The 21191-nt window shown below is 44.2% G+C and overlaps 1 protein-coding gene across 2 annotated transcripts in view; it reads right to left on the bottom strand.

Moving 5' to 3' along the window:
* The window catches only part of HEPACAM (hepatic and glial cell adhesion molecule), a 32991-nt gene that overhangs the window by 5474 nt on the left and 6326 nt on the right, over positions 1-21191 (bottom strand). Inside the window, exons 2-7 of one of the 2 annotated variants that reach the window (XR_007245944.1) lie at positions 12399-12740; positions 10168-10449; positions 8041-8134; positions 6559-6632; positions 5857-5927; positions 1899-3347 (exon numbers count right to left, since the gene is read on the bottom strand). Coding sequence is in view for 1 of the 2 variants with exons in the window: in XM_048513265.1 (XP_048369222.1) it covers positions 3036-3347; positions 5857-5927; positions 6559-6632; positions 8041-8134; positions 10168-10449; positions 12399-12740 (1175 nt within the window). In the remaining variant the exon portion in view is untranslated. Of the gene's footprint in view, positions 1-1669; positions 3348-5856; positions 5928-6558; positions 6633-8040; positions 8135-10167; positions 10450-12398; positions 12741-21191 lie in introns of those variants that run through there. The other variant, XM_048513265.1, reaches the window with a different exon arrangement.

Below are 21191 nucleotides of genomic sequence, written 5' to 3'. Positions count from 1 at the left end.
GCTGCTTGAACACTGCCAGTGGGGGAGGGAGAACAGCTGAATTACTCTTTTAAAAAATCCTAATATCCAACTAGTATCTTACCACCTGCAATTTAAACTTATTTTTGCAAGTCCTATCTTCTGCTGCCAGCAGAAACATCTCCCTGCGATCCTCTGACAGCCTTTCAAATTCTTAACAATAGCAATTGTGGCCCCCACCCCCTTCCACCTTCTCTTCTCCAAACTAAACATTCCCAAGTCCCCTTTCCTAATAGGTCTTGTTCTCCAGCCCCCTCACCATCATTGTTGCTCTCTGCTGTACCCACTCCATTCTGTCCTCATCCTTTTTGAAGTGAGGCCTCCAGAACTGCCCAGGTGCATCCTGACCATTGCAGCATACAGTGGAACTATGACATCTTGCGATTTGGATGTTATCCTTTTGTTGATACACCACAAGACCAGAGTAGGCTTTCTGTTGCTGCATCAAACGGACTGTTCATATTTAGCTCATGGTCCACCTGTACCCCAAGATCTTGTTCACGTACACTGGTACCCAGAGGTGTATATCCAATCTGTGTGCTTCTCGTTTTTCTTACCCAGATGTAGAACTCTGTATTTATCCTAGCTGAATTGCATCTTGTTCACCTTTCGAACGTGTTCAGATCTTGCTGAATTCTCTCTACTTTCTGTATTTTCCCAGGTGTTCAATATTATCTATTTCCTGTGCCAATAAAAACATTGCAATCTTAAACACTTAGGTTGGCTTAGTCTAATATTATGTTAGCCTGATATCCTTGGTGGTGACATTGTGTTATGTTGTTTGCCCCGTTCTGAACTTTTGATCGCCAGCCCAGCAATACATGAATTAGTGTCTGTGCAGGGTAATACTAGGCTGTGGCCATTGAACATGATCAAACTGACATGTTGAGGATGCATGTACACAGAGGTCAGGATGTGGGAGAGGGGTCACATGATAATACTTCACCATGTGTTAAGTTTGCCACACAATTCGCCATTTTATCATCTCACAATAAAGCTGCCCAGGATAAACTGAACTGAGAAGTTGTAAAATCAGAGTCATAACCAAGAAGGGGCCAATGAGGCTCCCATCCTACTTTCTTCACACAAGACATCTTTCCAATGTAGCAATGAGCTGCAAAAAAAAGAGGGCTCACAGTCACCTTTTTCACTAAGATTTAATTGCAATGTATAACTTATATCCATCTGACAAACTCCAAAAAGCACGTATCAAACTTGGCATTTCGTTCAAGCCCGCGCCCTGGCACTTCCTGGCTGGAGGGGGATGAAAAAGATAAACACAACTGCGTGGTTCATTTTTCCAGCCACTGAATATCCCCAAGTTTGATTCCTTGGCTTGCAAACATGAACTCATTAAGGCAGAGTGATGCCTTTTGCTACAGACAGCCAAAGGGAGCCATGTCAATAACCTTAACAAAGCACAGACTTGCCATAGTTAGGTTTTTGTGAATCTAGGGAGCTGCCTTGACCTGTCTGACCACTGATATATTTAGCCTAGTGCCGTGGTGGTGAACCTTTGGCACTCCAGATGTTATGGACTACAATTCCCATCAGCCCCTTCCAGCATGGCCAATTGGCCATGCTGGCAAGGGCTGATGGGAATTGTAGTCCATAACATCTGGAGTGCCAAAGGTTCGCCACCACTGGCCTAGTGCATCTAACTCTGACCAGTGAGGAGCTCCTGGCAAGGGCCTTTCTACAATCCTTTAAAAAGGAGAGGCTCCAGGGATTGAACCTGGAACCTTATGGATGCACACTCTCCCCTGGCTTACATTAGAGAAGACCTCCTCAGCTCCCGCCTCTCAAAAACTGTCAATCAGCTCTTTGTGAAAATGTTCATCCTCTAGCAACTGGTTCAGCCAACAGAGCTATGTGTACACATGCTCCAGCATGGAGACAGAAGCATGCAACCAAACAGGTCTTGGTATGTCCATACTTCTGGATATCTGCTCATTCCCAGGTCAGTGTGGGTTACCACACATTCAGAAAGTCCAACTTTAAAAATGAAGCCAGAACAAATGATGTCAAAGTGGCTCTAATGCTATCTGAAAAGGGGTGCCTTTGTCCATGACAGGTGACAAGGGTGTCCTTTGGGGAATTCTTGTGATTTCATAGGAGTTAGTGTCTGTCAAAAAAAAGAGCTAGATGTAGATCATGAATGTCTGAAATGCGATATGTGTTCCTAACAACAATAATATCCTGAAACAAGAAGCTTGTTACAGCTTCAAGGATCAGTAACGGTTGCTGGAAACTCCTAAAAACAGGAGCGTGCAGTAAAATTTGGGGTCGCTGGAAGGTTAATATGAAATCTTATGTACATCCTACATAAGTGCTATCAAGTTGCATCAGATTTACGGTGACCTCAGCAAGGGTCTTTCAAGGCAAGGGAAAAGCAGTAATTTGCCATTTCCTTCCTCTGCAGAGCCTTCCTCCGTGGTCTCCCATCCAAGTACTGACCCTGTTCAGCTTCCCCTATCTGATGAGAATGGGCTATACCAGCCACCTTCCCTTCCAGTAAGCAAGCTTAACATTACCCCAAAACAACTATGTAGACAGGGCCTCCTTGACAAGACTGATATAATTCAAGACACATCACTGCTGGATACACTGAACCCCAGTGAATACATTCTCTTACGTTTTGCTAATACACGCAATATCCCAAAGATCGAAACACCAGCTTCCAAGGCAATTAGTTGAGTTTCCCCAAAAGTTAAAGCTTTAGTCACACCTGTGTGGTGCTGCTCCTTGGGTGTTACAGGTAGCAAGTTAGTGCCTTAAAAAAAATATTGAAGCAGGAGCGCCAAACCTACTGTAAACTTTTTTTAAAGCGGGTTCATCCAGCCAGTGGTACACAGTGATTCACTTTTATCTACAAGCAGGATCCTGACGTCTTCCCTGTAGAGGAAACATGCGTTTGCACAGACACGTGCCCTATGCAAATGCGTCGCTGCTACCTCCCCTCCCTAAAACATTCACAGGCAGAGAGAGAGACTTCCCCATTGCACACACCTGACCGGCTACCCACAGGCATTGACTTCCACCGGGGCGGGGTCCCCTTGTGGCTCTCGGATGATATGAACTCCAGCAGTCCGCACCAAGCGTGTGGTGTTTAGGGTGCGACCTGGAGGGGTAGGGGACCTTGTGGGTGATATATGAGTGCTGGAGGTGATTGGGGAGGGGGCTGGGGGGCGATGGTATCTGCGAGCAGACTGAACGGACAGTCCAGGTGACCTTCCAGCAGGAGGCGGAGAGGTGGAGTAACTGGGTGGGGCTGGTTCAACCGCATTTCTGGAATCGGGAACGGGTTCCTCTTCTGCTTCTGGAGTTTCCTTTGGCAAGCAAAAGAGGAAAAAACAGGAGACCACAATCAGAGCATGGCTGTAAAATGTTTGTGAAGTGCACAGCACCCTGTCTAGTCAAGCACCTGGAACCACATCCCAGGTATTCCCACAACTTCCCAATTCTCCAGTGCTTCATGTAAGGCCACCCTACTACTATTCTCCTTCACCAGATGTAACACACAGTAGTCACCACCAATGAAAACCAACCCATCTGATGCACAATCATTGGGAATGAAGACTGCTGTCCTGTTACTTTTTCAATGTACGTAGGGAAGGGCCTTGGCTCAGTGGTAAAGTGCTTGCTTTGCATGCAGAAGGTCCCAAGTTCAATCTCCAGCATCTCCAGTTAAGGATCAGGTGGTGGGGCATTTAAAGACTTCCTCCTGAGATGCTGGAGAGCAACTGCTAGTCGAAGAAGAAGAAGACAAGTTTGGATTTATACCCCACCTTTCTCTCCCGTAAGGAGACTCACAGCAGCTAACAAACTCCTTTCCCTTCCTTTCCCCACAATAGACACCTTGTGGAGTAGGTGGGGCTGAGAGAGGTCAGAGAGAACTGTGACTAGCCCAAGGTCACCCAGCAAGAATGCTGGAGTGCAGAAACACAGCTGGTTCACAGACAAGCCTTTGCCACTCAGGTGGAGGAGTGGGGACTCAAACCCGGTTCTCCAGATTAGAATCCCCTGCTCTTAACCACTATAGCACCCTGGCTCTAGACAATACTGGCCTTGATGGACCAATGGTCTGATTCAGATAAAACAGCTTCATGAGCCTTCCTTGAAGGTCTTTCTTCCAAGTAAGAAGTGAGAGCCATCGTGGTGTAGTGGTTAAGAGTAGGTGGATTCTAATCTGGATAACCAGGTTTGATTCCCCACTCCTCCACCTGAGTGGCAGAGGCTTGTCTGGTGAACCAGATGTGTTTCCACACTCCTACATTCCTGCTGGGTGACCTTGGGCTAGTGACAGTCACAGATCTCCTTGACCTATCTCAGCCCCACCTACCTCACAAAGTGTCTGTTGTGGGGAGAGGAGGGGAAAGGAGCTTGAAAGCCACCTTGAGTCTCCTTACAGGAGAGAAAGGTGGGGTATAAATCCAAACTCTTCTTCTTCTACAATTTATAAATATATTTTGTTAGGTAAATATATGAATAAAATGTAGGCTTGCTGTTACAGCTATCTGGCATAGTAAGTTATTATCTCTCCTATTTTGCAGTTAGGGAATCAAAACCTGCAGGCTCCAAAATTGTAGAGGCATGTTCCTGAATGGCTTAGATGACCCTGATCTGGTCAGATCTCAGCTGCTAAGCTGAGTTAATAATTGGATGGGAGACCGCCCATAGGGTTACTATGCAGAGGAAGGCAATGGCAAACCACCTCTGTTAGTCTCTTGCCTTGAAAACCCCACATGGGGTTGCCATAAGTTTTCTGTGACTTGATGGTACTTTACACACACAGGCCTGTGTTCAGCACAGTAGGCTGCTATACACATTTCTAGCAGCAGATGTCACTCGTGAGTCACAGCAGAACAGCAAAGGAAACCATCTGGTAAAGGGAAATCCCATTCCTTATAACCGTGGTGGTGAACCTATGGCACTCCAGATGTTCATGGATTACAATTTCCATCAGCCCCTGCCAGCATGGCCAGGGGCTGATGGAAATTGTAGTCCATGAACATCTGGAGTGCCATAGGTTCGCCACCACTGCCTTATAATGAACAGATTTGAGCTCAAACAGAAATATGCATCCCCTTCTAATGAGAGATATGGGATTCAGAAGCACAGGAAACTTAGGGGTGAATGACTGATCCCCCCCCCCCACCTTCCCAATGAGATGCAACAATGAAGTGGAAAATATGGGAGTTATTGAAAGGAAGCTGTCCATAAAATACTTTCTCGTAACAAGGACCCAAAATAGTTCTCTCTTGACTTGAGCTTTATTTTCCAGCATCCAGATTTCTGAGCCCAAGGTTACCCACTTGACAGTCAATTAAATGTTGAAATAACTGATTACTTTTAAAATTAGATCTTTATTTTAATCATGACTCTCTGCACCATCCCCCAGTATCTTTCTGTTGTGAATGCCTTTGATGAACTGAGTTTTGACACACAAAAACTCATGCCAGAACAAATTCCATAAGTCTTTCAGGCACCCCTGGACTTCTGTTTCATTCTGATTGTCATCCAGTTGTTGCCAACATTTCCCAACAATGTGAAGGCGGCGGAAGGTAGGTGGGGGATATGTAAGGATTTTTTTAAAAAAATTCAACTATCAGTTCAACATCTTCAGAAACCTATGAGAATCATACTTTGAACATCTTAGGATCCAATTCAACCAACCATCATGTTGGAGCTGGAAACCAAGGACCCAGGAAAACTATCCTAGTTTTGGTCTCTGGAATTCCATGTCTTTCTGGAGACATGTGCCATTTAATCAGAAAGGCACTGGATAATTAGCAAGTGAGCCCAAAGAAGCCCCAAATCACAATACTTAAAACTTACTTTGTCCTTCAAGATGTACAAAGCCACTGGATTTTTCCGCTCATGTTCTCCACTTCGGGGAACAATCTCAACTGCATTCGAAGGACAACAGAAATGGGTGTTAGATTTTTTTGTTTAAATTGAAACTGGGGGGAAAAAAACCTGGAATGGCTTCCACTGCTTTTAAATCCTTGACAGGCAGTGCAGAGATTCACTGGAATAACTCTTCATCATTCTTTCTTTGCACTGAAAATCTGCTGGCTTAAAGCATCTAAAAACCCATTCTTGAGGCAGCCACCAAAACTCTTCCCTGACACCCATGAGTTATATTGATGCAAACACTGGTGGTACACTACTCCAAATCAACTCCCAGTTTCAGTGTGGCAAATCTACTCCCTTTCCCATGTTCTGCAGCATCACAGCCACTGCAAAAGGAGAAATGCTGACTTGATGTAGCCTTAGGCCAAATTCACACACGCCACTTGGCAGCCCTTCCCCAGCGGATGAAAAAGAAAAAGGCAGTTCTAAATGTATGTACACTGAATTTCGGAACAGATCAATAGCCACAGACGAGCCCTGACTGACAGTCACATTATCAACCTTCCTGTGCTGTACTGTATGCATGTGATTGTGATTTGGAAACCAGGTTTGACACGTAACGTAGGATTAACTCCTATAGAAGGCACCAGCTTGTGATTCAGCATTCAGGGGATATTTGTTTACCTTCATGTTTTGCATGCTCATCATTCTGATCCACATATTCAGAGGAACTTTGCTTGACCAGTTTGCGTTTGTTCCTGTGGTGGGAAACAAGCAAGCAAAAGCTTCAACATTCTCCACTGAGATGCAGCCCAAAGATAAGAAGCAATGAACTTGCAATGTGTGGCTTCCAACTCAATTCAACATTTTATCATCTCACTGGAAAGCTTTCCAAAGTGGGTTGAAGGGTAATGTGGCAAATGTGGCGTTATTGAAATTACCACACTATTGCTTCATCACGTGGTGAACTGTGCACAGAACCTATTTTCTTCAAATACTAATTTGGACATAAAGGCCAGATATATGGGATCCATATCCTACTCTTGACACAGGGGGGAAACAGCTTGGTGAGGGAGCAAATTTTTAGCTGGAAAAGCATCTGAGGGGGAAAGGGTTGAGAATTCCCTTCCCTTCATTTGCTTAATGACTTTCTCTGTATAATAGCTCTTTAACCTATGATTCTCATAGGACATCTATGCCACATTCTTTCCAAAGAGCTCAGAGTGGCAGGCAGGATTACTTCCACCCCATTTATCTTTATCTTCACAACAACTCTGTGAAGTAGGCGAGGGTGTGAAAGAGATTAGGGTTAGGGTGTGGGAGAGACAGAGAGAGTGGAGAGCTGGCCCAACATTATTCATAGCAAAGTTGGAATCTGAATCCAGATCTCCACTGTCCTAGAGAGGCCTTCTAACCACTAAACCACACTGGTGATTTGATCCAACCAAATTCAAAAGATCAAAACATGCTTAACATTTGTATCACTGTGCCTAAGTTTCAACTGTTCAATATAAACCTCATTAAATTGCACAATCTATTAAGCATACCTAACAAGTTTCATTGTACAGATATTAATCTAAAATAGAGCACTGTAATCAAGGCCTGAAAAAACTCTTGTCGCTACAGTCAATGACAACTTCCAAGTCTACATTTTGTTAAAATTGTACAGGAGAAAATAAGTTGTAAGGAAGTAGGATTGCCAGCTCTGAGTTAGGTAATACCTGGAAGAAGGAAGGGTTTGCGGAGTAGAGGGACAGAGTCCACCTTCCAAAGCAACCACTTTCTCCAGGTGAACTGATCTCTATTGTATGGAGATCAGTTGTAATAGTGGGAGACCTGGAGTTTGGCAGCCCTAACTGGAACATAGACTAAAGCCGGGACACCATCTCCACCAGCCCTCTTGGCAAACCTGGTACCTCACAGCCCCATACAATGATGCCAAAGATATTTTCCCCTCTGTAACCTCACATGGAATTTGGAGACCCTTTTCCTTGATGATCATGCAGGTCAGCTACTCTTTGGGTGTGTGAAAGTTGTTGTGTGGCCAACTTGGGTGCACACAACAAATAAGCAAGCACCCATTATTGAAGGTGAGTTGCTTTTCAACTGCACGTTTTATTCAAAACATGGGCACTATATGTATATATATATTTATTAAGTTCATACTTCTTGGATGGTTTCCAGCAGGCGCAGACAGTCACTAAAGTAACTAGAAGAAAAATCCCCCCTGTGGAGAGGATTATATAGAGAGAGCTCCTTCCTACAGAAAGACAAAAAGAGGGGTTAGAGGTTTAAGCCACAAATCAGTAGGGTTCACACAAGCAATGACTGAACTGGGAGATTGAAGTTTTAACCTCTTTCTCAGAAACTCCAGAAGATTTCAGGTTGAGGAGTTGGAACTGAAAACCAGGTTGTTTTCTTCTTGGCTTAATGAGAGTATTTGATATCAGGCAGCGGTGGGATTCAAATAATTTAACAACCGGTCCTGTGGTGGGATTCAAATAATTGAACGACTGGTTGTTTACAAGCACCATTTTAACAATCAGTTCTGCTGAAGTGGTGTGAACCTGATGAATCCCACCACTGATAACAGGTCTGCTGCAATATCTATCAATATCTATCTTTATCCACAAAATATAGCCATGTTCTCTTTCTCACTTGCCAAACAGCATCCTCTGTTTCCACCAGAGAACACCGCTATCCCAAAAGGCTCTCTTCACCATCAACAAGCACCTCCCTTTCGTCCCAGGAGTTATTCTCTCAAATGTCATGGATGGAGACCTATTAACTTCCATTCATATTGACAGCTCAGCAAAGATCTAACAAACTTTTTGCTGCAGAAATAAGCTGCAGAAATAAGTTTCCCGAGGGCATCCATACAAGATATTTTCCTCGACTGGATGGCTTGCTTGAACTTGTTTGGGAATGATTCTGTAGAAAACTATAGCTGAGGGATAGCTGTGTAAATACTTGATCAAATATTTTTTTTAAAAAAAATGGCAGCTTTCTAAACAGCTCTTGGTTGTCGGAAAGCTCAGTTTGGCTAGATTTGCTTAGCGGTCTGAGAATCCAGTGAAGGAAATAGTGGAGCTGGCGCCATCTGGACACAGTCTGCACAGATCTTGTATGGCTCTTGATTTATCGCTGTAGCCTGTGTTTTATGGGCAATTTTTCACAACCGTTGTTTTTAAGGGATGCCATGGAGACCACACTTCCTTCTCTGGCCTCATCTCATTGCTGCCAGCTGGAAGTGATGGAACTTCTAAGTTGTTGATCCTTTTTTGCATGATTCTGCTCAGGAGGCTTGTGCTTGAATTAACCCAGGCATTTGCACCAAGGAAAAGGAAAGGAAGGAAGGAAAAGAGCAGGGCTTGCAGGACTGAGAGGTTCCACCAGGTCAACAGTAGAAGGCAGCAACAGTCTCCATCTTGCTGGCTTCCTTTCCTTTCCCCTCCCCTATTTCTATTAAATTTGTTCCTCCCCTATAATTGGGTCTCATATTGTGTTTGATGCCATTGAGCTCATTATTGGGGTTTTTACCAGACCACATAACCCAAAAAACCACAACAGTCAGGAGTTTTAATGTATTTATGTATTTAATTGTTATATTGTTGTATTTTATTGGAATCCACCCTGAGCCTGGTTTGTGGGGAAAGGGCAGTGTAAAAATAAAAAAAAAAACCAAACAAAGCAAGGAAGCTACTTTTTGTGTAGGTTTGGTATGTAAGTATGAGCAAAAAGAAGGGAGTTCTGACAAGTGGACAGCAAGGGCTATTTACTGTCCTGAAGCAATCTGAGCTCATGTTGAGAGAAAAGGCCAAAGGAGATGAGGCAAGGGCTGAGCTGATAGGCTAACATCAAAGGGAGCACCAGCTCAGTCATACAGGAAGTTGTACCAGAATGTCCTAAATCACATGTTGGCTGTCCTACCCACCTCCTTCTTTGGTAGAGCATGAGCATTGTTGCTGCTGTATATAACAGAAACATGCATCTGATAGGAGCTGATGCTGGTGCTTTTAAATCTGTATGTAGAAAATACAAACAAGATAATCTAATACGATAAAAGGGGCCAGAATCATGCTTCCATCCAAGCACCATCTCTTTGGGTTGATTCACTTGCCCTGTTTGAAAATCTCAGATGTTCAGAAAAGTTTGTTCAATCAGCTAGTTTCCCCACTCATTTTCCAGTCCTGGGACATCTTTACACCATGTAAACTTCCCTGCTTCCCCATTCCACCCGCACCCCCACCCCCCATTTCCCCTTATGCAGCTCTCTGCGTCGACCATACTTACTGTACACGGTCAGTTTTATGGGGAAGCTGCGTGCACTGCTGATGGGGTTCTCTACTAGACAACTATACGTGTCGTCATCGGACATTAGGACTCGGGTGATGGTGAGGACCTTCTGATCGTGGGAGAGGATCAGGCGGGAGTCATTGCTGAGCGGCTTGCCATCCTTCAGCCACGTGTAGGTAGGCTTGGTGCCGTTCTCATGCGAACAGTTCAGGGTGAAATACTCACTTAGCTCCAATACAGTGGAGGAAGCAAGAACAACATGAGGCTTTGAAACTGGAACTGAAGAGGAAGGAAGGAAGGAAGGAAGGAAGGAAGGAAGGAAGGAAGGAAGGAAGGAAGGAAGGAAGGAAGGAAGGAAGGAAGGAAGGAAGGAAGGAAGGACGGACGGACGGAAGGACGGAAGGACGGAAGGACGGAAGGACGGAAGGACGGAAGGACGGACGGACGGACGGACGGACGGACGGACGGACGGACGGACGGAAGGACGGAAGGACGGAAGGAAGGAAGGAAGGAAGGAAGGAAGGAAGGAAGGAAGGAAGGAAAAGAAAGAAAGAAAGAAAGAAAGAAAGAAAGAAAGAAAGAAAGAAAGAAAGAAAGAAAGAAAGAAAGAAAGAAAGAAAGAAAGAAAGACTCTCAATTCTTGGCAAAGAGAACATGAAAAAGTAAATTTTTAACACAATTTTAACTGCCTTTCCCCAGCAATTATAACCCTCTCTGTTTCTGTTTCAGATTCATAGATAAGATTTCTCCAATTAGAAAGAAGTTGAGTATTTGGGAAACTGAAGATGTTGTATTATTAAGCAGTCACCCCTACACATGTGGACTGGTTTTTCAGTATGTATACTGGAGAATTTGAAATTTTATGGAGGCTTAGCAAGAGTTCTTGAGAGGAAAATCACTAACAGTAGAAGGCAAACTTGACCACTGCTACTGAAATTCGTCAGCGCTTGCTCTTTCCAAAAGAGAAGCTATTTTATAGGAGCTTGTTCAGCGCTCTGCAAAATTTCCCAATGCATGAAAAGCTGGTTGTGCTATAGTAGACTACTAGGAACAAATACAGTGAAACAACCTTTCCAAGTTGCCACAAATGGGTCAAGGAACACATAAACAGTCAATCAAAAAATTGGCTGCCTGAAAACAACCTGGCAAACAGGATATGAGCTGAACCAGCGGGTGTTCGAACATCCCTATTTGAAACTATTTCACCACAACAAGAGCTTCACTACTAGCAGAAAGAGACATGAAGAAAAATATCAGACATCACAGTCATACAAAGACTCGCAGATGGTAACCATGGTCATCCATCTCAAATCATTTCAGTAGGATAAATATTATTAAGCTCAAGCAATTATACTATTACCAGAACTTTTTCTTGACCTCCTTGAAACACTGAAGCCCTCTCTCGTTCCCACCACTGAAGGAACAAAAATACTAAAATGCTCCTTGATGGCCATTTTGTGGGGCATTCACTATCCTTCCCAGAAACTATCAAAGTGCCTGCAAATTCCAAAAAAATTGAGAACTGGAGTGCTGTGTAGTTTCCGGGCTGTAAGGCCGTGTTCTAGCAGCATTCTCTCCTGACGTTTCACCTGTGTCTGTGGCTGGCCTCTTCAGAGGATCTGATATTAGGAAATTGAGAACCCTTGCCACAGGTCATATGAATCTGGCCTGTTCACCTCATACTCTGACTGGCATGTAGACTCCAGGGTCCCACACTGAGAAACACCTTTCCCTTCTACCTGAGATCCCTGGAGATGCTAGAAACAGAACTTAGGACCTATGGCACCCATAATGCAGCTTAAGAATGGGAAGATTACAACAATTACTCCACCTCCCTCACCCACATTAATTAAGAATATGCTGACTGGGCATTGATTTCACTTGTACCACATTTTCTCCAAACAGATCCTTCCACTTTTTCAACTGTTTCTCCAGCACCCAGAGGAAATTCAGAGCCAGAATCTCTCAGCTTCCTCAACAGAACTATAGCCCGTGCCTTCTCCCAGCTGTTCTCTTGAATATTTTACTTTTTATCTTAAATTAGGAATTTGAAGACTTTCAGAGTTTGAAAACATAATTTGAAACCAATCCTCTTAACCATAAAAGCAACATTCAAAGTTCAGGACCATTATATCTGCACAGATTCAATTATAATCCCATGGCATATAGGATCAAATTATACTTTCGGGGGGGGGGGGGGGGCACTAATTTCCTTAGACAAGACTTACCATCCACTGTAAGGTTAATGTTCATCTCCCCTGTGAACGTGTCGTCCGTAATGGAGATCTCTACCTCATACGTGCCCTCATCAGACAACAGCAGTTCATTGATCAGCAAAGAGCCATTCTCGAAGATTTTAATCCGGTCTCGATAGTCCGGGCGCAGGTTGCCAATAATCCCTGTGCCAATAGACTGTACCACGGTCACAGACTTGTCCCTCTTGACTTGCCACTTGATCACAGGTTTATCGTTGCTGGTACTGGTGTATTTCACAGAAAGGAGTGCAGGCTTACCAACTGTACCATGAATTAAAAGCACTGGGCTGGTGATATTGACTCCTTCTAGCAGATCTAGTGAAGAGGCCAAAAAACCTGGTTAGTTAACATGGAACTATGTGATGCTTTTCCTTCCACTTACATTTGGGAATGCACCAAATTCTCTGTCCTCCATTTGCATAGGCTCAAATCCTCTGAATCCAGAGAAAGGGAAGAAGGCAAGGAGAGGCCTACTGGTTTTGGAGAAAGGTTCCATCCACTCTAATGTCCTGTTTTCGATGTTGCCAGCAAAGTGCCCTCCAAGAAGTATTGAAACTGTACAAAAAGATAAGAGCGCTCCCTTGCTGTTGACCCCTAGCAACATGACTGACAGCTGTTGGTAGGCCTGTGTTCCTCCCTGGATGTAGCTCTCTCATAAAAGTCACCTAGAGTAAGGCCATTTCTATATCCTGTGGTACTGAGCAGGATTTCGTATGCCCCAATCACAGAAAAAGCCAAATTGAGGCAAGTTTCGGATTTTTCATCGTGTATTCGGGCTGAATACAAGTTGCTCGAATACAAGCCAAGCCGAATACCTCAGAATGCAGGATGCCGTGAGTTTCACAAGTTGATTATGTATCATGTGAAGTACTTTTTTTCCTGTGCCAATTCTACTGCCCCCATCAACTTCATTGGGTGTCTCTATTTACGACTCTTTGCACTATGCACCATTTTATTAAGCTCTATTATCACCTCTTCCCTCCTAAAAGGAAATGCAGCTACCTAACAATGGCTGAATGTGCTTCTCATAACCATCATTTATTCTAGGTAGAAAAAAGCACATCTAAGCAGATCCAGAACTGTGTTTGTGCTGTGCACTTGCTCAGCGAGCAGAATGAATCTCACCACCCAGAACAGTCAATTCCCCGATTCATCAGACTTGACAACCATCCACCACTGTGCAGAACAGCACTGGCAAGTGGTACATCTTACTGTATCAGACCCAAGCCTTTGCAGACTTGGTGTTGTTTCTTTCTCTTTGACCTATATATTCATTATACGTACAAAACTAATTTTTTTTTTAAAAAAAGAAATCTCTGCCGCAAAGGAAACATTCCCTTGCAGCATGGCAGAGCAGTAGTGTATAATCAGCCAATGAATTCACTTTAGTAGTCATAGAAAGGTTTAATTAACTGGTTACAAGGCTCAAATGACAAAGGCCCCTTCTGCACATGCAAAATAATACATTTTCAAACCATTTTCACAACTGTTTGCAAGTGGATTTTGCCATTCCGCACAGCTTCAAAGAGCACTGAAAGCAGTTTGAAAGTGCCTTATTCTGCATGTGCGAGTGAGCCAAAGGCTTTGCAGTTGTCATTTTAAGTGATACAAGGCAGAGCTGAGGATGAGCAAGGGCTCACTGTGGTGACCCTGCAGAAGATCTTCAATTACTTCCCAACTGTTCGAAAAGGCAAAGGAAAGCCAGTGTCTGGTGGTTCAGCTCATCTGACCTTTTCTTCCCTTAACACCCACCAGAGCAGAAAATGTGAAGGGCTGCCAAGACATCAAGTTTTGTTTTCACTCTGTGATGTGTTCCCAGGCAAAGGGATGAGCTCATCCACATTTGGACGAATGTTGGGGGCAAAGATGCACAGACCAATGAGTCTGCAACACCACCACAAGTTTTTCAGCCTCCCTGCCCCTCCCCCGCCGCCCCACAATAAACAATTTCAAAAATTCTCAACCTGGAAAAGGAACAACCTAGACAACCTAGACAGCATCTGCAGCCAAGGGGGACCACCCATAGGCTTTCCATGCAACATGCTGCTCAGAAATTCCAAATGCCACACTTGTGCCATTGACGTTAAAAAGGAGCTTGTTCGAGAAGAATTCCAGGTGATGGAAAAGCTAGCCTACGTGTTTGTCTGCCAGTGTAATGGAGCCTGACTCTGCCTGCTCATATTTTTTTCCTAATAGGCAAAAAAGGGGGAGGTGACTGATGTCATAGTATGAGTTGCTGCACATTTGCCCGCCTATGGCTCAGTCCTTGGAACCACTGCTGTCCTACTAAAGCTTGCATGATCAGAAACAGACTCAGGGTGTTGCCATGCAGCTAAATAGGATGGTAAAAGTAGTCCCCTGTGCAAGTACCTGATCATTTCTGACCCATGGGATGACATCACATTATGAGATTTACAAGCCAGACTATGTTAGTTGGGTGGTTTGCCCTGGTCTTCCCTAGTCATCTACACTTTCCCCACCAGCAAGCTGGGTGTTTATTTTACCAACCTCGGAAGGATGGACGGCTGTCAACCTCGAGCCGGCTACCTGAATCGAAATCGAACTCAGGTCACAAGCAGAGTTTTGACTGCAGTACTGCAGTTTACCACTCTGTGTCACAGGCTCCTGTAAAAGAGGTTGATATCACCTGTAATACAGTCTTTAGTAATGAGTTCTTATGGGCTTGCAATAAGCACACAGCACTGCTGGATGGAACAGAATAGGGATAACTACTCTGCAAAGTTGAGGGCGGAGCCTGGGGAGGGCAGAATTTGGGGACATCAGTAGGATTAGTGCCATAGAGTCCATCCTCCAAAGCATCCATTTCCACCAGGGGAGCTTATCTCTGTAGTATGATTAGTAGTAAATCTGGGGGACCTCTGGGCCCACCTGGATGTTGGCAACCCCAGAACCTGCATTGCTCGATCCAGCTGCAGCGGCAGCCACATTGTGGCACGCTCTTCTCTGCTTTATAATGGCGGCACTTAATTGTGACATCGGTCCAGGCACACAGATGGATGGGAAAAAATCACAAGGATGAGAGGCTGAATCAGGAGTCATATTGGTAGTTTCTGTACTCCTGTCAAGCTAGATAGCATCATCCCTTGAAACAGAGGGCTTTCCCAGTCATTACTGTCTGGAGCAACCAGATGGGAGCTGTGAAAAGTATACACCCTACTTCTATGAGCTGGGGCTCCTATTGTTTGTTTGGGTGGTGGTGGGGAGTTAATACTTTGAAATGGAAGACAAAAAAAATCTAAGGAAAGAAGGATGACAGAAAGATGCTATGATTTTGGAACAGACACTGGCAGTATACTAGAGAAAGATCCGTTCACGGTTCCCCAGAGCTTTCATTTGTTGTTATAGAAACAAGTAATCCTAATGTCAGGTACGATGGCAATCAAGTTGCTTGGAACTGGTTAATTTACTCAGGGGGCCTATTAAAAATCATATTTGGTGGTTTAATTTCTTTTATGTTGTAAGTCACCTAGATCAGTTTCTGGAAAGGTAGCACATAAAATTTCAAAAAAGCATAATAAACGAACAAACAAATAAATAAAAGCGAATGGAATTCTGACCCTCGTGTTTACCTGTCCACTAAATTTCCTATATTTTATATGTGAAAACACAGGCCCCCGACACCCCTTCTTATGATAACAGCCACTATGCCATGAGTTGAGAGACATGTTACAGGAGTTCAATGAGGAGGAAAACATGAGCACGTCAGTAGAAATTATGAGCTGTCACACTACACACAAATAGGGTTGCCAGCACTGTCTTGACAAAATGCTGAGAGATTTCGAGGGCAGTACCTGGGAAGGATATGACATCTAGAGAAACACATCTGGATATTTCTGGTATGAATACATTTTTATAAAATACCTTATTGGCATTTTTCAGATATAATTCAGATATTTAAACCAGTATTCAAATTCCAGAATGCTTATACGCTGAGAACAGATATTGGTCTAACTGTATCTCCCACTGCCAAATCTGAACAGATGGCGTTTCACTTTGGTTGGGCTCCACGATGTGCAGTCTGGAGCACAGGTTATGTGAACACTGCCAGGCTAAGAAGGGGCAAAAGAGGACACGTGCCGTTGGGCATGCTGCTGGATGAGAACAAATACTCAGTATCAGATGAGCCGCCTCGAAAAGGGCCAGCAGGGCCTGCCGCCTGCGTGCGGAAATCTAAACAAAACTAGTATTGACACCCAGCAGAGGGGCACATGCATCTGGCTGACAATTAAGTGTTACATTAGGAGCTGTGCACAGGAGAATGAGGAAAGGCTTAAACAAGGCCCAAAGTCATGAGATCTATTAGTATTCAAGTCCTCACTCATTTCTCAAGCTTTGCTTGATGCAGAAAGCTAGGGGGAAGCTAAATGATACAGTTTTAAAAAGCCACAAGGAAAAAGAGACCCAGAACTCCCTAACACAGGTGTGGCGGTCCTAGGCATACATCTTCCCTGTATTTATCTTCCAGCAGTCTCTATGAAAATAGGAAGTGTAAAACCAAAAAGACAGTCAAAGGAATGTACTATCCAGGAGCTTCTGGGCATCAGAATACTCTGCAAAGACCTTTTGGGAAATTCCTGACAAGTAGCTCTTTTGGGATTCTTTCTCCTACAAAGAAGCTTGTTTCTGCCAGGTGCTGAAGGGTCAGAAATTTTTCTCTCTTTCTCACAATACCAGAACTAGGGGGCATACATTGAAAATGCTGGGGGGAAGAATTAGGACTCATAAAAGAAAACACTTCTTCACGCAACGTGTGATTGGTGTTTGGAATATGCTGCCACAGGAGGTGGTGATGGCCACTAACCTGGATAGCTTTAAAAGGGGCTTGGACAGATTTATGGAGGAGAAGTCAATCTATGGCTACCAATCTTGATCCTCCTTGATCTCAGATTGCAAATGCCTTAGCAGACCAGGTGATCGGGAGCAACAGCTGCAGAAGGCCATTGCTTTCACATCCTGCATGTGAGCTCCCAAAGGCACCTGGTGGGCCACTGTGAGTAGCAGAGAGCTGGACTAGATGGACTCTGGTCTGATCCAGCTGGCTTGTTCTTATGTTCTTATGTTCTTATTATTAACAAGCACAGCCAGCCAGATTCAGCCAGCCGCACATGGTGGAGTCATACCCCATTATACTGTGTAGACCATCAACATCTAAAATGTATTTTGTTATTTATTTAAAAGATCAGCATCCCCCACCTTTTCAAAAAGTTCCTTGGTCTGTTACAACAGTATGCCCAAGACAACTTGCAATTGTTTTGGGGTTACCATCTGCATGGAGGACTAGGCAAATTTATCCATTTCCTATTCCCCATCAGCTGACTTTGGGAAGTGGCTTTGCCTTGGTGGGCTGGCCTTGTGGATTCTTTCCCTTCTGAGTTAACCAATTCTTAAAAGATTTTCTAGACAGGGAACAACAAAGTACAAATCAACTCACTAACAACCGTGTCAACAGTCAACAGAATACATATGGGTCAACTAATAACAAAACACAGAGTTCAAAATAACATTTTGACCAAATGCTTGTCTGAAAAGAGTGGACAAAGGCCCATTCCACACAAAGCATTTGCAAAATGTTTTCAACCCACCCACCTGCAGCACCACCCCAGGCATTTGTCCACATTCACCCCCTTGAAATGATTCTCAGCCACCATTTTGTGATTGTTCTATTTTTAAAAAAATTCTCGTGGATTCGATGCTATGTAGCTTCAAAACCTCATGCTGTAATTCTCTTAGGTTGTGTACACAAGGCTTCAAAGACCCAGCCCCGCAATTTTTTTTAATTATGAAAATAAAACAGGTGAGCCAATGGAACAAGTTCAGAAAATGGCACCGAGGAAGAAGTCTGCAGAGAGGCATGGGAAATGTTTTAAAGAGATACACACAGCAAGTCAAAACCTTTTGAAAATGTTTCAAGAAAGGAATCGATAGATGATTCCTTTAAAACATTTTGAGGCTGGAAATAAAACGTTTTGGAGGAAAAAACTATGCAGAATTTCCTTCCTCAAAACGTTTTATTTTGGTTGTGCAGGAAGGTCCATTAACAAGCATATGAATCTGGCTTATTTCAGGTGGAACAGTGGTGAAAAAAATTCTGTTAGCTGTAGGTATCAATTTTACTTCTACTTAGAGGTCCATAAGAGATGTGACAGCAGGGACTTTGTTAACCCCTATTTGAGAGTAATATGAGATTTTGCATTCAGTTGATATGTTCAGATAGGACCCATTTGCAGTGGTTTCACCCAAGCCAAACCAAATCATTAAAGTTACCAGGGGTGGGGGTGGATTTGACTTCCTCTGTAGAATGTTGCTATTTACACTTCAAAAAAATTTCTGCCAAGCAGAAGTTGATTTCTACTTAGGCTGTGAGGTTGCCAACCTCCAAGTTGAAATGGGTGAGCTCCCAAATCACAACTGATCTCCAGAGTACAAAAATCAGTTCTCCTAAAGAAAATTGCTGTTTTGAAGGGTGGATAATAATAGAGCCTTATACCCTGTTGAGGCCCCTCCCCTCCTCAAATACCAGCCTCCCCTCCAAAATCTCCTTGTATCTGGAGTTGGTAATCCTCTGGCTGGCTAGAGAAGAAAGCAAGGAATGGGTGTTTCTGCCTCACGGCAGGTGGGCTTGACTAGATGTTCTTTTGGACTTTTCCTCTTCTGGGACTCGATGGACCAAATCAGATTTATTTTTCAAGAGGACGAAGGGTGTGAGGAAAGAGTAAGTAAGTTCTGGCACCAGTTCAGGCTGACTGTTCAGAAGGCTGGGTTCTTTCAGTACATTTTGTATCTTGAGTAGTAACCCCCTCCAGGAAAAGGGAGGAGGGGGAATTGGTTTCCTAGGTACCAGCTCCAGCTTTGGGGGAGGGGGGGAACAGAAAAAGAGACTGCCAGGAGAAGAGGACAAAGCTTTTGGTTGTTGGTCTTAGTTCCTTTCTGGCCCAAGTTTAAAAGGCTGCAGTGTAAAGGAACATCAGCATTTGTGATTCACATCAAGGACCTGGCAAATGGAATAATCGGCCACAGGACAAAAGACAGCAGAGACAGCTGAGCCCTTCCAGCCTAGATGGTGGTGTTTTTGTTTGGCACGGCCCAAGTACAACTCAGCAGAGACCTTTGGGATGGCTCTCTCCTTAGAGACGCATCTGGATATGTCTGCCAGCCCCAGCACCTCTGAAAGAATGCAGACAAGAGTGCCTAATCTTCTGAATCTGAATTAACCACTTCACGAAATCTACAAATTCAACCTGTAGTCCTTAAATATAGCTATTTGGATTGAGGGGTGGTTCAAAATGTAGGACCTTCAAGCTCACACAGTCTTCCTCACACTAAAGATGCTAACTCTGGCTTGGGAAATTCATGGAGATTGTTGGGTGGTGCCTGGGGAGGGAGGTCAGAGGGGGTGTGATACCACTCTTGGACTCCAGTTCCTCCTAGGCTCTGTACCATACAATACAGCTGCTTGCCGTTCACTGGCAAACACAGGAGATTGGGGGATGCCTGGAAGAAGATGGAGTTTCAGGGGATGTGACATCACAGTGAGGGTCTAGGAATTTCCCAATCACTGTGAGAAAGACCTTGGAGACTGGGAAAATTCCTAGAGTGTCACAGAGGCTGTGATACCATTTCCAAGTAGAGTCTTGGAGAATGTGGTATCACTTGCAGATGATGCTGCAGGAACCCCTACAATTTCTTAGGTCTACCACAGAGACTTGGGAAATTCCCAGAGCATCACTATAAATGCTATTCTTCCCTCGCTTTTTTCTCCAGTTCCCCAAGATTTAGGTGGGATTTGGGTCAAGGGCATGAGTTTGTCCATTGCAGGCAAGTAAACGGCAAGGCTACCATAAGGTCACTGCCCTGGCCCCTGCCTGGTGGAATGCTCTCCCTCGAGCCATCAGGGCCCTGCAGGACCTTGGACAACTTCGCAGGGCCTATACCAGGGGTAGGGAACCTGCGGCTCTCCAGATGTTCAGGAACTACAATTCCCATCAGCCTCTGTCAGCATGGCCAATTGGCCATGCTGATAGGGGCTGATGGGAATTGTAGTTCCTGAACATCTGGAGAGCCGCAGGTTCCCTACCCCTGGCCTATACAATGGAACTGTTCCACCAGGCTTTTGTGGGGGCTGGTTGCTGATTGCCTCCCACTCCTCCCCCAACATACCATCTTAACTGGCTGCTATGTGCTGTGCTGGTCCCCTCCCGGGGGGATAGGAGGTCTCTTCAGGTTGCCATCTGAATTAGTTTTTTTCTGTTTTGTTGATGCTGAATTTAAATTAATTTGGTTTTAATTATCAGATTATGATTATTTTAATCGTTTTATCTTCTGTACACCACCCAGAGCCTTTCAAGGATGGGCAGTATAACAAGTTGAATGAATGAACGAACAAACAAACAAACTAACGAATTAATGAAAACAACCACGACTTGGAAATTTCACACATATCCAGTTCTCTGTCTCCAGGATCTTCAAGCAGAGTGACTTCTCCCTTTATTATTCATCCCTTAACTAACTGTCAACCGCTGTCAATAGCATGGCTTCCAACAGCTTTGATAGAGTGCAATCCAAAAGGAGGACTGGTGCACCACAGCCAGGGATGGCACAGCCACAGCAAAGCTCTGCCCCTCCTAGAAGCCTTGCTTTGCTATGGCCAGCAACCTGACAGTGATGCTCCCCCTACCTCTATGCAACACAAGAGGCTGTCTGACTGTTTTTGATGGCATAAATTCATGCTGGCAAATGGGGCATTCC

The sequence above is a fragment of the Sphaerodactylus townsendi genome, linkage group LG12 (assembly GCF_021028975.2).
Source record: "Sphaerodactylus townsendi isolate TG3544 linkage group LG12, MPM_Stown_v2.3, whole genome shotgun sequence".
In the NCBI taxonomy this organism is placed as follows: Eukaryota; Metazoa; Chordata; class Lepidosauria; order Squamata; family Sphaerodactylidae; genus Sphaerodactylus; species Sphaerodactylus townsendi.
The sequence above is the reverse complement of the archived record's forward strand: the minus strand, read 5'-3'. Positions and strand labels throughout refer to the sequence as shown.